Below are 22,017 nucleotides of genomic sequence, written 5' to 3'. Positions count from 1 at the left end.
GCGTTTTAAACCGATAACAGTAGCCTGCGCCGCTGTTAGCTTCGTTGCTCCGCCGCGAGTTTTGCGAATTTAATTACGCACACACGGGCCTTTGGTCAAAGCGACTGTTATGTACGCTCGAATTAAATAAAATCCGAGGAGCCCGGAGATTTGAAATTACCGCTTGTTGCGTGCAGTGCACAGTGCACACGCAGGTAAGCGTTTCAGTCGTCCGAACGCTCGGGGCATTAATTGCTGATGATATATCTCTCTCTCTCTCTCTCTCTCTCTCACAGCTATATATAGTCCGATGGCGAACGAGAGCGTTTTGACCTGGATATTTGCGATAGTGCGGGGTATATGCGTTTGTGCGGTGGAATATTGAGATCGAATGTCGCCCGTGAGTCGAGAGTCTTATCGAGGAGGCGTGTACGTCGGAAAATCGTATTTTTCGCTAAATGCAAATAAACGTAACTATATTTGAATTATATAATATATGATATATAAAGTAAAATTAAACAAGCTACGTACATACAAGCGGCAAAGTAAATACACAGAAAGCCAAACTTAAATCAAAGCAAAAGCTGGAGAGCAAATTCGGCAGTGAATAAACACACACACACACACACACACACACAGAGAAGCGAGCCAACGAGTGTATACGTTAACCCGAATAAAAGCAGGTGCGCGCACTAAACATCCGGCACTATCAGATCAATCGCAACTTACGGCTCACTCTTCGTTTAGACGCATCCACTGGCTGTGTATACAGTATCGAGAGCTTATCTGAATTGGCTCATCAACGCAGCGGGAAACAAAAGCTCGCGCGCGAGGATAGACCGGCAAAGCGCGTTATATAAGCGACGCTTAAACTTATGTATAAGTGAGTATATATTACACGGATGCATAGAAGCAGTCGCATAGGAAATTGAATGAGCGAATTCAGATTAAAGCTCGGGAGTGTATGCAGATAGTGTTTAAAGGAAGAGTCATAATATTTGCAATTGATTATGTCGGATGTTTGACTCTGTAGTTACAGCCCAACAAGACAGATTTGGCATAGGTGATTAGAGAGCAGTTAGTGGGGGAAAGGCCAGTCCGAAATTTTGTTTTAAAATTTCATATTCAACAATGAAAATATACTACACAAATCACTCGAGCCAGCAACAATGACAACAGGATCCGCACGCGGTCATAGATTATCCTCCTCAGCCTACTCGAGATCCGCGCAAACTCGAGACGAGATCGTTATAAGCTCGGGCTAATTAATCCGCTTTTGAAACACTCCATCTCACGGTCGAAAGACGTTAAAGATAGAGAGACTATTAGGTAAATCCGAAATTGCGTCTAGACGGCGGTCGAACGTTCATCGGGAGGGATAATTTTGCGCAGACGTGCAGGATTGTGATTTTCTTTTTTTCATGATGGATACGTTACCTGAGGTCGGGTAGCGGTCCTCGCCTTCCGTCGCTGCAGCGTCCGCAGAAAAAGTGGCGAGTTGGATCATTTGCGCTCTTTCTTTCGATTGGGTTCTTACTTTTTTTTCGTTCGTTCGTTCGTTCGTCGCAGGGGTTTAATGGGTTATTAGAGAAGCACTTTTTTCCTTTTCGCTGCGGACGAGAGGGTGGAGAGACTATCGGCGCGAGATTAAACATTGATTCCGTAAACGCGCCCGGAGTGCGGAGGAAGAAGTAATTTTTAATCAAAACTTCCGCGCATCCTCTGTACGCGAGAATATTAATCCGTTTCGTTCGCCCTTCATCAACGATTAAAACTTCGCGGGTGGAAGGAAAAGAACGACTCTTTAGGTTTATCTCGAATAATAATACAAGCCGAAGTTCCTCAGACGCGTCGGGGTTACGAATCATCATCTCTCACGAGTGAAGCTAGCGCGTACGTATGCAAATCGTCTCGACCCTCTTATCTCGAGATTAGTAATGGTTAACATTAGTAAGTACAGTATAGCTGGTTAATTACAATACCAAACTCTACACGCTATATAGTACGTTATACAGAGAGAAGCCTCCGCACGGAGGCCTCCCCCTTATGCAGCCCACCACCAGCAGCAGCAGCCTTTATCTACAAACTCCTCCCACTCCGAGAGACACTCACGCTTCATCTGGACAAAGGTCAGCTGGTCGATGGCCCTCCTAACGGGCTTGTCGTCGAGCGTCAGATCCAGCAGTGGTAGTCTGGCGATTTCCTGGACACCCTCGGCTGCCCCCCAGGAACCGGCGGCCGTGGCGGCTCGCATCGACAGCATACCGCCGATCTGCAGGAAGGCCGCGCTGTCGGTCTCTTTCAGAGCCTCGATGCAGAAGGTGAGGAGGCCTGTGGTGGTCTGCAGGTGACCGGCGCAGCGAGACACCTGGTCCCGCAGCAGACGAACTCGGGCTTCGCGGGTCTGACGGGCCGCCTCGATGAGCCGAGCTTTGCGGGACTGGAGCATGGCGATCAGCGCGTTGATGCGCTCCTCGACCTCTTCCTCCAGCGAGATGCATTCCTCCTGTGAATCAAAGTTTATGGGAAATTATTACAGCGCGAGTCGTTACGTCTTGCGTATAATGCTCGCGCGCGCTGCAGTGATGCGTAATTTAGATAAGCTTAATTGAAAGCGGCGAGATTTATGGAGTATTTTTTCGCGGCGATTCGCGCGGATAATCTACGAACGCGAGCCTCGTAAAAATGCTAATAAAAGCTCTCCCACATAAGATTTTCAATTTCTCCGCTGCGATAAATCTCGCGTATTTCTAGTAGTAAAACGTCGTGCATATAGCAAAAATCGAAAGCAGCCTCTACTCTCTCGATACAAACTTATTAATTAACGAAACGTTTAATTGGCAAAAAAATTCCAGCAGCAGTTTTTTCCTAGAGCAAAGTTCACATACTCTCTCTTTGGCTGCGCACACGTTCTCCTTTATATCAGCAATCTCCGACATCCACTTACCGAGGGTATTAATTATCGCTTTATTGCGCACGTCGAGGACAAAGTGGATGCGCACGCGCGCACGGCGGAGCTCTATATGCCCGTCGAATTTGCTAAATCCACGGGAGAGCGAGCGACGCGCCTTGCATTTTTTGCTTAACCCTTTGCAGGCGCGCGCTTTTTTACCCAGCAGCCGAGACACACGCCAAAGTGCCTGCTGCAAGCTTTAATCGCAAATTCCCCCATGAATTTATCATACACGCCGACGTGATTTGCGCTTTTCGCTCTCTCGCATGCACGCGCCGGAAAATTTATTTTTGCCAAAAAAAAAAAAAAAAAAAAAAACGAAGACGCGATTGCGTGATTCGGTTAATCGAGTTTTTTGCTTGCTCGTGCGCAAAGTCACGTCGCGAGAGGTATCTGGATTTTCGTTGTTTCTCTCCTCGGGGCGTCACGCGAAAATGAACGTCTCACAGCGGAGGTGTACACAAGCGCGCGCACAAACTGCTACTTCTTCTTCTTCACCTCGGCGACGACGTCGCGTCGTTATAAACGTAATTAACGCGTCGCCGCGCGCGCGCCTTCGTGATTCTCTCTTTTTCGTCGCGCGCAGATTACTTTTTTACGGACAAATTGACGCTAGCTCTCAGCTGGCCGCGCTTATCTCGATACGAGAAGCTTGAGGGGGCGTAATTGCTCGCGCGCGGACCCGAGGAAGAAAATTAAGAGAGCTGCTTAAGTCGTTTGCTGCGCGAATATATATAGTTTTGTTCGTGTTTACACCCTTTGGGATTTTAATTAGAGGCGACGCTTTTCATTGGAAGTGTGCGCGTAGTGGAGCGAAAATTTTTAGAAACAAATTCGTTACTCTGCGCTGTTAAGTGCTGTTAATCAATCGGTTTTCCATCAGGCTCTAACACACGCATGAACAAAAAATATACAATAAAGTGATCAACTACTCCTCGCACGCAGGCGCACACCGCGTCGCTTTGGCATCGTTTTGCAAGAAGCGGCCCGATAAAAGTCAGGAAAATAGAGAGCGTGCGGAAGAGGCTGCGCCGACAAAGGCAGGCGTGCCTCGCGGCTCTTTTACGAAAAAGCTCTCGCTCTCTCTTCGTCAAAAAGTTTATTACGTAGCGGAGCTTCAATATTGTTATAATCGCGGTGAGACTACTCTGTCTCTCTCTCTCTATCTCTCTAAAATTACGTAGAGAGAAGACGTGTGCGGTACAAAGGGGTGCAAAAAAGGTCGTCGTCGTCGTGCGGTATCACATATACACGTATACACACACAGACTTACGTGCACTTTATCCGTCATTCTTTTGAGCCTTTGAATGAACTCCGTCGTGGACCTCGCTCGTTCCGACAGTTGCTGGAGATTCTGCGATAGCTCCGTCTGAAACACAAGGGAGAGAATTAGTTATTTTTTTGCAAGAGAGAGAATTAGTGCTTTGATGTATACGCGCCGCGGAGCAGCGTCGTTATATGATGTGCATTTGAATATTATGCGCGCGTATAATTCGGATCTCCGCAGCTGCCGCTGATGCTTTTTGCGGCTTTTATTGCGTACGCACATATACACACACGCATGATGGGGCAAACGTGTAATATGCTGGAAATTATACGCTCGGTCGTGGATTATTTCGTGAGTTATGCAGCTTTTACATTTATTTTTAAGCTTCGTCGCTCGTTGCAGTCATAATAACAATAATAATTAAAGCAAACAATTCGAGGAGATGAAAATCAGTGCGCCGAGCGCGGCGCGCACCGCAAATATTATAGAGTCAATATAAAGTAAACGCTCGCACGGGTTCGTGTTTTATTTTTGTGGCTTCGTCGCGTGTGTATAGGAATATACACACTACGATATAATTAAATTCCTTTATTGTCTCCGGCTGAATGGCACAGTATACATTATCTACACATTCACATGCATGAGCGACCCAAACAATACGAAAACCCAAGAAGGCAGTTTTGGCATATGTGCAGCACACCGTTATATATCAAGACTCAATTCGCAGATTAAGTTGAGGGAACAAGAAAAGTGCCTATGCGCCACATATCGTCGCTATAGGGAAAAAGTCCAGACTCCGTAATGATTATTCCGGCGCGACGACAATAACAACGCGAGCCGCAGGCGGTCATACATTATAATACTCGTCAGTTTCGCGGGGGATACGCGCAAACTCGAGACGCAGGATCGTTAAGCTCGGGGGCTAATTAATCCGCTTTTCAAACACTCAGCACACAGGGAGATCAGCGTCTCGACTTCCGTCTTAGCGTCGTAGTGCGTTCGCGCTATATTTTGGCGCGAAACGCGAAAATTCAGGCGAACCCCTTTTTCGGGAGGGGCCAGCGCGAAACAAACAGATCGATACGCGCGTGTGTGCTCTTGAGCGATTGCGTGGGTGGAAAATAATATTAGCGCGAGCGAGTGTGCGGGGGTGATTTCGCGAGCGTCGAGTGGAAATCGTTGTGTGCGAGAGAGAATTGGAGAGGATTTGATGCAGCTTCATGATGGATGATGACTCGGGATCGTTTTGCTCATAGGTTGAAATAACGCGGTAGAATTTTCGGGGGACGCAAAAACTAGTGAAAAAATACTGAAATTTCGATAAACGCCGATCGATACGCCAACCATATGGACTACGCTGAACGCGCGCGGCTGTCCTTTCTCGTAAATTCCCTCGTAATCGGTATCTATAAAGCCAGTTTATTGCAGTTTATACGTCTCCATCGGCGGGGCGTCAAGGTCCCCTGATCGATGGATGATTTTACCGCTTCGACATTCCCCTCTCTCTCTCTCTCTCTCGCGCGCGCGCGCGGAATTGAAAAACTTTCCGTTCGATTTTCGCGACAAACAAATTTTTCTCGGAATTCCTCCACATCGCTTCGTAATCGCGGCACTAAATAGCCGGAGAAAGAAGCCCGTTAAGCGCGAGAGTCGCTGATTATTCATTAGCCGCGATTGCAGCAACGCGTACGTACGTATACGCAGGGCTTTTGTTTGCGCGTGAATTCGGCGCAGAGGACGACGAGAGCCGTTGCTGTGGCATTGTTCGTTAACAGACCTGATCGACACCTCGCCTCCTCTTTTTTCCAACGCGGGGAAATATACGAGCGGAGGTTACATCTTTTTACGCGGACGGCTCTTTGTTTTCGCCCGATTGTTTGCGTTTTAACGAGTCTGACGGAGGTTTCAATTACGGGATTTTTCTCTATAACATCAACTAATCGAGCGTACATCATCCGATATGTTTCGTCATTGCCGGGATGCACGACGGCAGAGGAGAATTTTTTCCTCCGCGTATACGCACACCGGAGAGAGTCCACTCCTCCGTCGCTTATTCCTCCCTTTTTCCGGAGTCTCGTTTGCGCGCGCGATACGCTTGTGAACGCGAGCTCGCGCCCATCGACACGGAAAAAGATACGCGGGACGAGATAGCACACGCGGGAGAGCGAAAACAATGGACCAGACGAGGTGGATATAGGATGATGCAGTCTCTCTCCGCGGATTGGATTTCTGCTCGCGGGATTATTTCGGAATAATGCGAAAATAATAATGCATATCGAAGCCTTTTGCCACAGAAAATGCAAGTTAGCGTATACAAAGGGGACGAAGCGACAACGATGAAGAAGTCTGATTAGGATTCGCGCGAGCAGAGAGAGAGAGAGAGAGAGAGAGAGAGAGAGAGAGAGAGAAGGAGCTGAATCTTCAACAAAAGACACAGGAGAAAGAAGAGATTGGGGTGAAGAGGGACGACGAGAAAGTTAGGCTATTCGGCAGGTAAATCGCTTTCCTCTTACCCTACTACTCCTTTTTCGAGCTGCTGCTGCTGCTGCTGCTGCTCGAGTGGAAGAGTAGGAAGTTCGCAGCCGCCGCTGCTGCTGCTCCCCTTTCGAGAGTTTATTTTGCAAGTTAAATTATGATAATTTTTTGCTTTACATTTAAATGGCCGGCCTCCCATGGCTTTCGGCGCGGATTAACGTCCTTAGCCCGCCAAGCGCTCGCAGAGAGGTAAACAAATTATTTCGCGAGGTGTGAATTTTCCCTCAGCTCTCTCACTCGAATCAGCAATTTTTTTTCTTACTATGTATACTTACTCGCGACTTATTCACGTTTCGTTTATTTACACGCCGGCTGAGCTGTACGCACACATCGCGCGCGAATGCGAAAAGTGAATAAACGCGCGCGACGCGGGGCTTATTAAAGCGAAACTCGAGCCGCCGGGAAAAGTTATACCCGCTCAAAGTCATCTGCATCGGCGGCGGTGGAAAACTTCTTAAGAGCCGTGTGTACTTATATACACAGGCGGGAGAAAAAAGTTGGCGCTGTGCTACCCGCCTAAAGTGTGTAATACGCGCTTACGTATAAGGGGGGGGGGGCAGCTGTGTCGCGGATTTTCGAGCGTAAAAAACACTTTGTCGCGATAGAGCGATGCGTTATTCATCGCTATGGTAACCGAGAAGTTTCGAGAGACTTATAGGGCTCGTTAGGATTTCACTCGCGTTTCTCTCGAAAAAACATCGGTATTCGTCTCGCGCGCGCTTTTCGATTTTTCGTGCTCGAAACGCCAAAAGCTTATATCGGAAAATTTCGAAGTACAGAGAATTCGACGTACAGCTTCGTTAAACTCTCCAGGGGAAGAGTCAGCGGATCTATTTCTTCTAGACGATTCCGAGTATATGACTTTTCATCGGAGGAAAGACACGGCCAATCGCGCAGTCCGAGCATTTTCAATTTACCGCTCGCCACTCGAGACACTGCAGTCCCCTTTTCTCTCACTCCTTCCGCTCTCTCTCTCTCTCTCTCTCTCTCTCTCTCTCTCCGCGTTTATAAGCGAACTGCCATTAGTACTCGGCGGTAATTAAGTTACTTGTGAAGAGCCTGGCCGTCGGCGTGAATAATTTTCAAGAACGAGAGAGACGCTCGAAGAGACTTTTCGAGTGGAAAGCGTTCGTCTCATTTTTCTCGGCGATGAATATTCAGCGGATCTCTCCATCGCGCGACGACACTTTTGTTTACGGGGGTCATACACGCGAGATTACGACGTCCGTCCGTCGGAGATAAATCTTCATTTTTACCCCAACACTGGCAGCTACACACGTCTCTTTATCCAGCCTGGGTCGACCTGTCGATCGATTCCTCTCTGCTCTGTTGGAGAAGCCTAGACTACTACTGCTTCGCGAATCCACAGACGGACTGCGGAACAGCGAGTCAACACATGAATAATTCAGAGTCGAATCTTCAGCCCAGCTATGTACTAGGCTCCGCTCTGACGTCGTCGTCTCTCTTATTCTTCATTGTCTTTGTTGTGCAAGCTACTCGCCGACCATTATCGCGATTGCGTCGCGAAATTCACCCGAATGGGATTTCGCTTTTGCCACCGGAGACGATCGACTTTCAGATTAGACTCTGTATCCGTGTTTTTTTTCTCTCGGCTCTTGGTCTTACATAGACTGCAATTCGAAAGCGATGCATGAAACAAGCCACGAGACCGCGTTGCGCGGATATTCAAGTTTCCGGGGGTATAAGGTATATGTACAATCGAACGCCCCTCTCCGCAAGATGCGCCAAATGGCGCGTCTTTCGCTCTTTCGCACAACTGTCGCTCGAGAGCGATATTCCGAAAATTCATTTCGCCGCGGCAGCTGTCTCGGTTATATATTCACGTCGCGCGCGCTCTAGCTCGTCGCAGCAGAGACTAAGAGAAAGAGAAGCTGGAACTGTGTATTATATATACGCGGAGAGATCCGTTCTCCTTCGTCCTTATCAGCCAGTAGCAGCCGGCCCTTTTCCCCCCCACGCGAAACTTCCTCACAGCGGCCGCTCTTTGTCTCTATGGTTTCTTGCTTACTCCGAGCTTTTTTCCTCCGCAGCTCTCTGTACTACCTCTGCGCTTTGGCTTTGCGATATAGCATACGCATTGTGGCCTTTTACTTTGTCATTTTCGAGAGAGTTCGCGAGGGGTTATCGTTGCACCGCGCAAGTTTCGCCGATTGTTGTTCTTATCTATTCATTGTCCCAGACTCCATAATTGCAGTTTCAGTTCGCCTCGAACGATGCTCTCTTGCGGATAGAGGAGAAAAAAAAATCGATTCCTGTACACACAACAACAAGCTCGTATCACGGCACTTACGCCGGCTAAATAATTAAAAAGCTCCCCTCCCCCGCGCCTGTGCGCTTTCATCCTCCGCCCCCGTACACACATGGGCTGCAAGCACACCGGTGAGCGAACGCAAAAAAAGAGAAGAGAAGCGCGTAAAACCCTCGATCAATCAGCGATTCGATTCTACCCCCGACTCCCTTATATTGGCCTTTGACCCCAGCAGCAGCAGCAGCAGCAGCGCGGCGCGTGCAGCAGCCCCTGCGCAAACATCGATAGACTCGGTACACTGCAACCGAGTGTCCTTCGTGTTTTACGCGGGCATTAGCGTCACCGGCCAATCTTCCCCCGCTGTGTATATTGTATACGTGTGTTTTGTGTGTGTCGATGAAACGCTTTGTGCGCATATGGCGAGAAAGCTCCCGGCCGATGATCGTACGGCGATTGAATTCAGTTTGGGGGGTTTTGCGGATTAGACGAGCTAATGGCGTGTGTCTGTGTTTTTTTTTCGAGGATTACGGTGGAACATGCGGTAAAACAGCTTTTTTTCGCGTCGAATCCAGATTACGGTGAATATAAAGCATATGATTTTTACGTCTTTGACTTATACCTATACACACCCAATTGAATTTGACTATCAAAGCACGCGTCCCTGATGTGTATGGTGTCTTGTCTCTCGGCTCTTCTCGATTACACACGGGAGGACGAGTCCGCTATCGAAGGAAGCTTGCAGCGTGGGCGTGTTGTTGGACGAGAAGCTAGACGCCGACTTGTAATTGACGCAAGTGACTCTGGCTGAGATATATTTATACAAAGAGATGTAACAGGTTTTCCGATCGATAACGAGAAAAACATTCCCGATCCCCTGTGCCATTAGTCACGAGCTTCGAGCAGCGCGCATTTTTCTCTCCGCTATAGTAGAAAGAAAAGGAAAACTCGAGGCAAGATAAATAAAGGAAATCCTCTAATATGCCGATCTGTACAGCAGCGGAGCGTATATAAATACAGCAGCAGACACATACACACACCTACACAGGAGGGCCGTAAACGTCCATTATCGCGGGCGCGTCCAGGGGAATCAATCTGCTGCTGTTGCGGGCGGAGGAAAAGCCCGTAAAATATCGTTCGACGAGCGAAATCCGCGTCTTTCACATACACACACGCTCCGGAGAAGAATGGCGTGGCGGCGATTTTTCAAAAAGTTTCCGCGCCGCGACACCACCCGGTGCGCGTAAAAATTTATTAAACCTCCTCCTTCATCGTTATATTATAGCTTAAAAAGCATCGTACATTTATCGCCTTAAAAGCTGCTGTATAATAAGCTCTCTCTCTCTCTCTCATTGTTCTCTCTCGCGCGAATTTCCATTTAAATCACGACAAATAAACGGCGAATCGTAAAATAGTAGCTCGCTCGCCGTAAAAAGCTCTCGGCACAATAACCGTAATCCTCCATTTGCATAAAACTTCGCTGCGCGCAGATCTTGATTAAAATAATACACACACACACACGCGCGGAAAAAAAAAGAAGCTCACCGCCCCGGCATATAAAAATGCAAATTCCTTTACAATCATTCCAATAAACGCTCGGGCGCGCGTCCTGCACCCCTCCGACAAATTTCCGGCCTCGATACATCAATAATTCCTCCTGCCTCGTAAAGGCTTCTCTCTTTTTACGACGGAAGTGCATCGCGCGCGCGCGCGCGCGGAGGGTAAAGCTTCTCTGTGTGTGTGTGTTTCGTGTTCGCAGGGAGGATAGCCCTCGGCAGACGATATTGCGGCCGCGCGAATCGACTCGTAAAGAATCGCGCGCGCGGAGAGAGAGTAAAGCGCCCGAGGAGATGCAGGCAAACACTGCAGCAAGAGAGAGAGAGAGATGAGAGAGAGAAGAGGGTATATGTACGATGCAGCTGCGGGGAAATAACGTCGCGGAAGTTGTTCGCGAAATTTTGTTAAACTTTCGGCTGCAGGTGCGCGCGCGGTGAAATACGTCTGCGCTCTACTGTATGCAATATTGCAGAAAAATGAAAATAAGGAGAGAACATTTCCGAGGATGTATGCAACGTTGAAGCGCGTGTTGCGCGAGAATTATAAGAGGCGGTGCAGGCAGCGTACGCGAATTTCTGCACAACTCAGCCAGAGGGAACGACCTAATACTCCCTCTCGCAATTTCCTAATACACAGCGCTAACAAAATACACATCAGGGCAAAGAAAAGCCTCTCCCCCCGATCGCGAGAAATTTCCAGCCCCTTTCACTCTCGCGCGCGTGGAATCGTCGTCGTGGCTTTTCGGCCGCTATTACCGGCCCCCCCAGCACAGTGTTCCTCTCCTCTCTCTCTTTTTCCACTTCGCATTTTCGTCCCCCATAGCCGTGTACACACAGAGCAGAGCAGAGCAGCCCCCGACGCTCTTCCTGGCTTTTTCCTAAACGTCCGGCTCGTCTGTGTAAACGACGAGACCTCGAGTCGTCGTAGTCTGCTGCTTCTTCCTCTCACGTTCGTCTCTCGTCCAGCTTGTTTTATTCGCTGCCGCCTCCGGTTTCTTTTTCGACGGCGAGAGGGCGGGGGACACTTTTTTCCTTTTCTCTCGCTTTATATCGCCCGGCGACGCTTTAGGAGATGCGCTTGCCCGGAGAAATAGCATTAGGTTATTGTGTCCGGTGTCCGGCGGAGAGAAAGGGAGAGTTATATGAAATTTGAAGATTTATATCGGCGAATTTATTCCTCGGAAAATGAAAAAAGAATCCACCAAACCTAGTAATTCAAAAAAGACTCGTACGAATACTTCCGGAACAGTCTGGCGAGCGAATAGCCGGAATACCGCTCTGCAACTCGCATTCCCAAGCCGCAGCACAAGCTAATCCTTTCTCGCATCATACACGCGCCGATTCTCGCCAACACCCGTTGATCTCTCTGTTTGTGCGAAGAGGAATCGCTCAGCTGCCGCTACTGCATCTTTCGATTCAATCTAAAATTAAATTCCGGATTTCGGATTCCACCTCCTGCCGCAATTTCAATTTGAGAGCCGCTGCTTTGAGCGACTCGCTATTTCTCTCTAAACTTGCTAATCCGAGTACAGTATAAGCTATATATAGAGATCAGTATAAACTTGTTCTTCTCGATAATCGACAATTACCTTGTGCGCGTGGCGCGCAAAATCGATTTCGTGTACCGCCTTTCCCAGCGGAGCTCTTTACGGCCCTCTATGTCCGTGCGTGTATGTGTGCGTACGGGAGAGGCTGCGTTGATGCAGGAGTATAAAGGGCTCGATTTATGGCTCGTTCCTCAAGAGACGCGATTTTGAAATTTACCCTTTGTTCCTACGCGCTTGCCCACGAGGGTTTATATTTTCAACTATATAAATATTCTTCACCGAACTATATTCCACGTTTCGAATCGCACACACACACACACGGCGAGTCATAATGTTTGAGATGTAATTAGCGGGAACAGCGTTGTTATGTCGAATAATTTAATTAACTCGAGCGCAGTGTATAATTACAGCGGGATATATTAGAATTTCCAAAGCGAACATACTCGCGCACGGTATACAATCGTATAATTTCGCCGGCATGTATTCCCCGGAAAATTCTTTCCTAATCGAAAATAAACGCGTTCGCGCACAATTACCGCGAAATTCCTCTCTCTCTCTCTCCGCGTCGTGTTATTTTATAATTTGCCGAAAGTATCTGCAACAGCGTGTGCTCACCTCCTCAAAATTAACTCCGAGAGAAAACACACTGCAGCGTAGAGTGCAAAGAAGAGTCAAAGTTAAATTAGTCCGAAAATTTAATTATTATATAACCGTGAGCCGCTACTGCGCCATGTACGGAGGAAAATTTCCGCCGTGTGTCGGAATGCCGCCAGACGACGAGGACAAGTTTTCCACGGTATAGTCCGGACGAGCCACGTACACACACACACACACACACACACACACACACACACACGCGCGCGCGCGCACACAGTCACAAGACGAAATAGTTCCGGTATCCCAAGCAGCGCGAAATAGTTCCGCCGGAGTTCATTAAGGATCGGCGGCGGTCTTCCGAACAGTCTTGGCTCCGAACTCGAAGAGTAAGAGAGAGAGAGAGAGAGAGAGAGAGAGAGAGAGAGAGAACGTCGTTGCAAGTGCCACTTTAAAAGACTCACCGAGAGCGATAGAGCGAGCTTGGTTTACTCGAGGCTCGTTTCCGACCTAGACTCATCGAGTTAAGGGGAGGAAACACTCGAATCGATGTAAGCGAGCTCTCTTTCTTCGGACCAGCTCCACAATACCACTATAATACGTTTCGATTGTCCGGTAGTTCGCGCGATTAACTCACGGGTATGTACTACTGCGCATAATTATGAGGGTTGAATTTTTTTTCGGTGAAATTAACGCCGGGCTAATACACAGAGGCGCTTTGGGCGAACAACGGAGCGTATAATAATGTTTGCGCGCGCGCGCGGGGGCGAGTTTAAATAGATTATATCCGGCGCGCTCGCGCGTCATTATGGTCTCTAACTTAAACTCGGCATGTTACGCATAAATTTCTCTGATAATCGCCCGGCGAATTATGAATATTTATGCGCGCCGGGCTTAGAGAGGCCAGTGCATTAGCCGGGAAAATGCGCGCGATTGACCGGGCCATTAATTCAATAGATTATTCAATCTGCCGGCTGTTTGGCCCGTGCGTCAATCCGTCCAACTATAATGCACAAATCTGTTGGATATTATAATTATCGACGTGCACTATATATATACGTATGTTCTGAGTATTTTGTTTTTCAAATGGCAATATCCAGCAGTCTATTAAATTAACCTTATCTAACGAGCTAAGCGCACTACTATACGTACTTCTGATCGAACGTCAGCAGCTCACAAAGCTCCGGCTGACAAATTGATTGACTCGCTGCGATTAAAAGCTTCCCCGAGAGCGCACCGCATACTTGACCCCGCAATCTTCGAGCCGTCCGTCAAAAGCCCGCAACGAGTCGCTGCTGCAGTATACCCACAGGATTAATAGCAGTCATCGATGAACTTGCGAGAGAGGCGTGGGAAGGCGCTGATCGGCTTACAAACTTCGAGAGAGAGAGAGAGAGAGAGAGAGAGCTTTCGCGGATATCGTGTTACACGGCTGATTAGCCTCCTCGGGGGGTCGGGAGGGTAATTAGTGTTAATGGATCTCGCACTCGCGAAAGCTGTGCTTTTTTTCTTCGCGTATTTGGGAATGAAAATTGCAGCCGTGACTCAGCATCTCGCTTATATACAAGTGGGTGGGGCTATCATGATTAAAGCGAGCGAGCTTTTTATAGGCGAGAGAGAGGATGATTGCAGTTATGCAACGAATCGATAAAGACGAATTAGAAGAATCGAATCTCAGCCGACACTTTCCCTTGCGCTGCTCTTCTCGCAAAGTGGCCGTAGCAGTCACTCTCGGCTACAATAGCACCGTAGTAGCGGAGGCCATTCCCGGTGTTTACAAGGGCTCTTATTTCAGAGAGAGAGAGAGAGAGAGAGAGAGAGAGAGAGAGAGAGAGAGAGGGAGAGAGAGAGAGAGCTTCGTCGCCGGAAATTCGCGGAGGCAACAGCAATGCCAACGTCCATCGATGTATAGCTGCTGTTACGGGCTTCGCTACTGCGCGCAGCTGATGAGCCGTAAGAATGCACATACGTCGCCCCTCTCTATATGGAGTTTATCATGGTTCGAGCGATTTTGAATTTGAGTACGCGGCAGAGGTAAAGGTCGACGAGATGCGATGCATAAGGGTCCGAGTTTAGAGGCCGGTTTGATGCTCGAGGGTTTGCGCGCCGCGCAGGTGCTTCACTTTTATTGGAAGTAACGTCGTTTAGGGGGTTCGTGATTTGGCGCGCCGTTATTTTGCGCCTGCATAGCTCCGGCGAATTTTCATTTCTGCAGCCGAATCGTTACATGAATCATTCGCTCTTGATTAGAGCCGATGACATCGTGAAAGGTTTATTATTTACTTTGAGACATAATATATGTATAAAGAGCTTAATTAGTGGACTTTATGAAAGAAATTTCCTGCGCATAGAGAGAGCCGTTAGCGTATCACCAACACGTATAAAGAGAAGAAGGGACATGTGCGGAACACGAACGCCGGAGCTCGTTAACCGAACGTGAAAACTGATATCGCGGTCCCTAATGTCCCCTATGGCGTGTCTGGATTCGCTCTCTAACTTCCCCTTATGCACCCGGGCGTTTAATGCCGAATGAAATCCAGAGAACCGTGGCCTTGGTGCGGATTTGTTAATTAAATAATAAATATTAAATGTGTAAAAAGAGCGGCTATACTCCATACGTGTAGTGATAAATGAAGGAAGTGTGTTCAGGAGAATTCTTGACGTAGCGGCAGCGCACGCGGGTGATATCAAGTTTCCACTGTCAGTGGTTTTCGATTTCCATACGAGCATAATGGCTGTCGTCGCGAGAATCCAGTCTCTTATATCAATACACTTCACGAATTAAAATCGTTACGAGGAAATTCCATTAGAAAATTTATTGCAATAATCGTAATTTGCATAATAAAAACCATACACCGCGCAACGGCTGATTAAATAACCACCAATTAAGAGCCCACACAATGCGAGACCGCGTGCAATAACAATAAAAAAATTACAATCTAATTAGCCCGCGAAAAAATAACCGGATAGCAGCCGTGCAGCGACGGTGTACTAAACCAAATGACAATTAATCGCGCCAATTATAGACCGCGCGGGCACATTACCAAACTCTTTCTCTCTGCCACTACGCTAATTACTTCCAGACTCTTCTATAGTGGCGCATAAGAAAAAAGCAAAAGGCCGAGAGACGCATCTCCTTATTATTTATAATGCAGCGGTCGCGGAAGGAGAGAGAGAGAGAGAGAGAGAGAGAGAGAGAGAGAAAGAGAGAGAGAGAGAGAGAGAGAGAGAGAGAGAGAGAGAGAGACGCGTCTTTCTATGCCCGCGCGTGCATGTATAATGGCGCTGTTTTGCCAGCGCGGAAAATCGAGTCGCTACGCGGTAATAATATCGATGCGGAGGTCGTTGACGTCGCTGCGGTGGATTCTCCCTTTTTTTTGTATTTCGTTCTGGCGCACAGTCTATAGGGACGATAAGGAAAACGTGTAAATCGAGATTTTATTCCTGATGCTGAGTCGGTGGAGTGGATGGAGAGGGAAGAGGTTATTTTCGGACTCGTCGTATGTTAATCGACTGAGGTGTGGGAGTTTCAAAGTACGAGAGAGATCGCGCTGGATTAGTGTATAGGGGAGTTGATGGATCTTATTTTGGGCTCTGCTGCGTGAGAGGTGTGAGGAAATCGTTTATGGTTTTGGGACCGAAGCTTATTCTTAAAGTTCCAGAAATTATACGTTCGAACGGACACCTGCTAAATACCGTTCGTTATCGAAAAACACATCGGTTATCGCCCAATAAACACGTACGCGCTCCAGAGAGAACGAAAAAATCCGAGACTCGAAAGCAGACACTGAAAAATAACAGCGCGAAATCGTAAACGAGCTCAGATAAGTGAGAAATGCCGCGGGCGGACCGTTAATCCGTGGGCCGCGTTAGTGCGTTAAGAAATTCGCATAGATAAATCGCGAAAGGAAGCCGGCGGTGCAGGTACACACGTGCAGTTCAGCGAGTATAAATCTCCAGAGTGTTCGAAACGAAAAAAAAAAAGAGAAAAGAAAAGTCGTTCATCATTTTCTTCAGTTCCTGCAGCAGTGGTACACCCGATGGAATTACCGTCTAAATGTAAAATTGTTTTCCGCGCGTCTCGCACCGATGAATCCGAGATACCTCACACAGCCGAAACGTTTCGCTCCGCAATTTTCTTCCTCTCGTGTTTTTGCTGCGGCTCTCGCGGGATATCGCCGCCGCCTTTTTCGAAGCCAATCGAGCCGATAAAATTGAGCGCCGCAGCAGCTCTCTTCCGTTACGTTACGTGCTGGAGAGATGCTCGTCCGGTCGGATCGAGTCAACCTCGCTATATACATCTCTCCACCTCTGCGCGGCCGCACTTGGGCGACTGACCTCTTTTCCTATCGAAAAATCGGAATAATTTATTGCTTCGGACCCTCGTTCTCTCTGGGTGACTTTTTTGTAAGCGGCTGGCTAACTTTACGGCGGAGCGGCTTTTTCGCGTGCTTTCCAAAACTTAAATTGGATTTTGACTGCCCCGAGACGACGTTTTAGGGCTCAGCGCGGAAATATATTCGCTGACCCTATTCTCAACGGAGGGTAGAATCGTGTCTTATAGCGACTAGTACATCGATGCAGCTGATTTATTTATCAGGAAATATTTTCGCGAGCCTGCGTGGATTTTTCGAGCGTTCGAACGAGCTAGGATACTTTAAATATAGATTATAGATTTCAACGGGCATAAATCACTCGAGAGCCGGGGAGTTGAAATGTTGCCAAAACACGCGGACTATGCTCTGTATCAATATCAAAGTTATGCTGATGGAGCACTGCTATACACGCTCTACACCAGTCGACTTGAAATACATTCTCTCGATGGACCGCCGAGCGTAATTTAGAGCCGCGTTTTCAGCTCGTCCGCGCGAAATGATATCCAAAACGCGAATGTATATCCTAGAGGGATAACCAAAAGACACATAATCCCAATTATAGCCGATATCCATCCCGGCAGCTCTAATTGACCATGTTCCCGAGTCGTAAAAATTATTCCCGCCTATTATTACCCATATAGGTATAGCTTCGAACGTGCAAAGGGCAAAAAAGGAAAGCACGAAGGGACTAACGAATGCGCGCGTGCGGCGAAAGAGTCGGCGCGGGCGCTCCAGTTGCCAATTTATTTTTATAAAGCGGCCATTAAGTGGCCCGCGCGCGTAACGAGTGCGGCTGCTGCATTTGCTTCTCTTTCTCTCTGACCCCATAGCTCTCTGACGCTCGTAGATCATATGCGGCACGAGGGTGAGGATATTTCTGACGGAGTTTGTGTTTGCTTCGGTTATACGGCTGAATTTTCAGAAATATTTTTACACAGCTTTGCAGAATAAAATTTGTTTTCTCACAAAAAAGGCGAAGCGCTGTACAGAACAGTTGTACGCGATAAAAGATCGGCGGAAAGCCTCGCGTTGGCACACTTGTACCCAAACTGCTCGATCGCCGCTTACAGGATTCAGCACTCTCGGCCGACAGCGTGTACAAGCTCCGTCGAGAAGAGCAAACTTTATTCCGGCCACGCCTCCGAATTTCGGCAGTTTAATTTGCCACCTACTTCTCTCTCGATGTTTCGTCCCGCTATGTGTGCACGTGCACGTACAGAAAGTGTTTCTGGCGCGAATTTTCTCGCGATTGTATATTTTTCAAATCCTCTATGCATACATAACAGCCGTTTAGTTAGACACGCAAAGTTCGTTTAAACTTGCCGTGCGCGAACTGAATTTCGGATGAATGAGCGCGCGCGGGCCACTATCACGTCGTTAAACAACACTCCAGAGGGAAAGGGATGGCTCCGCGGAGTCTAAGCGATGATATGCCTTAACTTTCTGGGATCCGGATGTATGCAGCATATGTGCGCAGAGACTGGGTGAGATTTTAGGGGATAGCGTTTATTTTGAGATCTGATGATGATGAGTGCAGCGCTTGGTTAAAGGGGAAGTTTTTTTAATTGCTGAGGATTGACGTTTTATCCGGAAGCCTTTGAAGAGGCAGATGCTGTCTGGGAAGTCGGTAAGTATCGTACCTTTTTTCATGAAGTGTCGCATTGAATATTTGAAGGTTTGAGGAGCTCGACTCACCTGAAACAGGAAGAAAACAGAAGATTCGATTAGTCGAGTCGCATATTAAACTCAAGCATTAATTTATCACACCGTAAAATCGTTCAATTATCAAATACCCGTGCGCGACATAAGGCGTAAATCTATTTTTGTCAAACGCAGCCAGCGCTGCCAGCGGCAGCGAAATAAAACGGCTCCATCAGAGCAACGTTATATAGTCGGGCGCGCATTAGCATATCTTCATTTAATAAAATCACTTACGTTACATTTGTAGCGCTGCGCTGCTCTCTCTCTCTCTCTCTCTCTCTCTCTCTCTCTCTCTCTCTCTCTCTCTCGAGAGAGAGAGAGAGAGAGAGAGCAACTTTTGCGCCACGACGACGGCGTCGGTTTAAACGACTGTCAGTCCGCATAATAAATTTCGCTAGATAAAGCGTTAATTTATTCCCGCGAGCGAGCGGGGGACAAGTTAAAACGCCGGTTGAGATGCTTGCAATAATCGTGGTTGCGCAATCGCGATCAAAACACGCAGATTATACTATAGTTATCGCTTCACCTATAAGCTAGCCGTAAATATTCGATTCCTCGTTATAAGAATATAGACGATGCGATCTCCTAAAATTTCAAAGCCCCGAATCTATATGGTAACTAGGCTTCCGCGTAAAAATTTCCACCCTCGGGTATAAGGATGTTAAAGCCTCCCGTAAAACCACTCATCAAAAATCGCTCCAAGACATCTACCCTCTTTAAAAATCCGGGGTTCCTCTTCTCTCGAGAGAGAGATCGAACGCGTTCGACCCGCGGCGTAACCCGAGGCACACTCGATATGCTCTCCCTCTCACTCGACTTTCTTTTTAAGAGACTCGAAAAACCTCCTCGAGTTTGGCATGCCGCTCCGCCAAGGATTTCGCGGGTCTCGTTAGAACGGGATCTTCCACCCCCGGATATCGTAATAAACAAATGCAGCGCTGATGTTCTTGGCTCGTCGAGGTGCCAAGCAAGTCTTCGTTTTTTACGGGAAATACCGTTATATGGGGAATTCTACGGGAAAAATGTAATTTTCTGGTTGGAGAAACCGAAAACAAAACAAATGTAGGAGCACGCGCCCGCAACTATTTTTCTTCTTATTTTACATGTTTAGAACCATGTAGAACGTTCCAATAACGAAAAAATGCCTTGTGACACTGTTTTCTAGGCCCTTCAAAATCGTCGAAAAATAGCCACTGTTCAACAGCATGTAACTAATGCACAAGAGCACAAACAGAAAATGTGTAAGATGAAAGATCGGGAAAAGAGCTCCAATTTAAAAAGAATGCGTTAAAAATGCTTTATTCGGTCAAAAGTTATGCACAATTGAAAATGCGAAAAAATCATGAAAATTGCAGAATTTTTCCAAGTCAAGAAAATTTTTTTTTTTCATTATTTTTCCGTATTTTCAATTGTGCGTAACTTTGGACCAAATCAAGCATTTCCTACGCATTTTTTTTTAAATTCAAGCTCTTTTCCCGTACTCTCTTCCTATCGTAATACATTTTCTGTTTGAGCCCTTATGCATTAGGTGCATGTCCTTGAACAATGGTTATTTTTCGACGAATTTGAGGGGCCTAGGCCTGTCTGACGATGTAATTTCCCTTTGATTTAGGGTAAACGCTCGTGAAAACTCTGCAATTAGAAAGCGAAGCTCTACACTGTTCGCAGTTAAATTACAGAACCTACACGTTGAGAATAGAGAGAGTACAGCAGGCGATAAATATTCAATGAGTCTGTAATTCTCGATGTTTACCCGTAATCACGAGTGAGCTCGAAAAAGTGCAAATTACTCGCACGAGCGCGTCCCGCTGACCGATAACCAGAGAGAGAGAGAGAGAGAGAGAGAGAGAGAGAGAGAGAGAGAGAGAGTGTCGAGCTCAGCCCATCCGATAATTTAAGTATAACAGTCGCGCTTGATCGATGAGAGGCGGGACGAGGCGCATATAATGTATCGCGTGACCCGCAGTGCGCTATATAGTGGCACACGCGCGCGCAATGTCGGGGCCACGTGACGCGCGCACGCTTCAGGAATATCAATTTTTCCGTGTGTCCTATTATACTATACACGCACACGAAGACGCGGAGAGCAAAGTCCGCCGGCAACGACGAGGACGTAACGCGTCGTTAACTCTTCGATGCCGAACGAATTCGTTATACGAAGGAGGTGCGGTGCTGTTGCGTTTTCGAATGGGTGTGCATAGCGATGAGCTTGAAATTTATTGACCGGCAGCAGGGGGGTTGCGGTTTGGATTGTGTGGGGGTGAACGACTTCATCGGGTGTAGCGTGGACCCTCTTAAAAAAGCATTAGCTCGGAGAGTTTGTATCTATTATATAGACTTTAAAATTTTCTTCGAAGTACCAGCCACGGCTGTGGGCGACGGCGACGCGTTTGCCAATCCGCAGAAATAATGTATTGAAAAAATGTAGAAAGCTGGAGAAACGAGAAAAGAGCGACTACGGCTGCGAGGAGAACCAGTAGGAAAACACAGACGCTCGTTTCGCGCGCTACACTTCATTCCCTGCGCAGTCGAGTCCTATATACATAATGTGTACAGCTATATATACGCATACATCCGCCGCGCGCGCGGATCGGGAAAATAATATGTATGTATATATATATATATATATATATAGGCGTGCGTATTCCGCGCCGATGCGGCGCATTGTCATCGACAACGGCGTCGGAGGAAAGAAAGAGGGGCTGCTGCAGATGCGCTTGGGGCTCTTACTCGTTAAACCCTTCATTCTTCTGTATCGGCTGCTGCGTCGCCGGTATCTATATATATATATATATCTCGAGCCGCTGGGGGCAAAATAAACTCGGATTTCAATGGCACACGCCAGCGCGCCCGCGCACTTATTTAATTACGCTTCCGCTCCTCCAAGTTTTGCGTATCGATGCGGGGGTGGGAGGATTTTATTTATTCGCTGCTGCTGCTTTTTCTTCGGTCTCGAGGAGAGAAAGTTTTAGGTAATGTGCAGTCGTGAGTTTAACTATTGTTGGGTTGAGAGAAAAAGAAAGATATTTATGGGGAGTGCAAGAGTATTACAGTTTTGAGTTCTGGGAGAAATTTGGTTCGTGTTACTTAATAAGTCAATGCAAACATTGTTTGACGTTGAGATTTTCGTTGGTATAATAGTGTGAGTGTAATGGAGAATCGAATGATTGAATTTATCGATTTTGTGAACATTGGTTCATTTCTGTTAGGTATATTGTGGGGGTTTGCGTGCGGGTAAACAGT

The 22,017-nt window shown here is 47.4% G+C and overlaps 1 protein-coding gene across 3 annotated transcripts in view; it reads right to left on the bottom strand.

Moving 5' to 3' along the window:
* Positions 1–22,017, bottom strand: part of LOC100121486 (E3 ubiquitin-protein ligase TRIM9) — a 78,037-nt gene that overhangs the window by 8,244 nt on the left and 47,776 nt on the right. Inside the window, exons 3-5 of one of the 3 annotated variants that reach the window (XM_008206706.4) lie at positions 4,206–4,301; positions 2,092–2,485; positions 1,417–1,515 (exon numbers count right to left, since the gene is read on the bottom strand). In XM_008206706.4, coding sequence (XP_008204928.1) covers positions 1,417–1,515; positions 2,092–2,485; positions 4,206–4,301 — 589 coding nt within the window. The remainder of the gene's footprint in view (positions 1–1,416; positions 1,516–2,091; positions 2,486–4,205; positions 4,302–22,017) is intronic. The other 2 variants (XM_001605047.6, XM_008206707.4) reach the window with 2 other exon arrangements.

The sequence above is a fragment of the Nasonia vitripennis genome, chromosome 2, assembly GCF_009193385.2.
Source record: "Nasonia vitripennis strain AsymCx chromosome 2, Nvit_psr_1.1, whole genome shotgun sequence".
NCBI lineage: Eukaryota > Metazoa > Arthropoda > Insecta > Hymenoptera > Pteromalidae > Nasonia > Nasonia vitripennis.
Note: the sequence above shows the minus strand (reverse complement) of the source record. Positions and strands in the feature narration are given on the sequence as shown.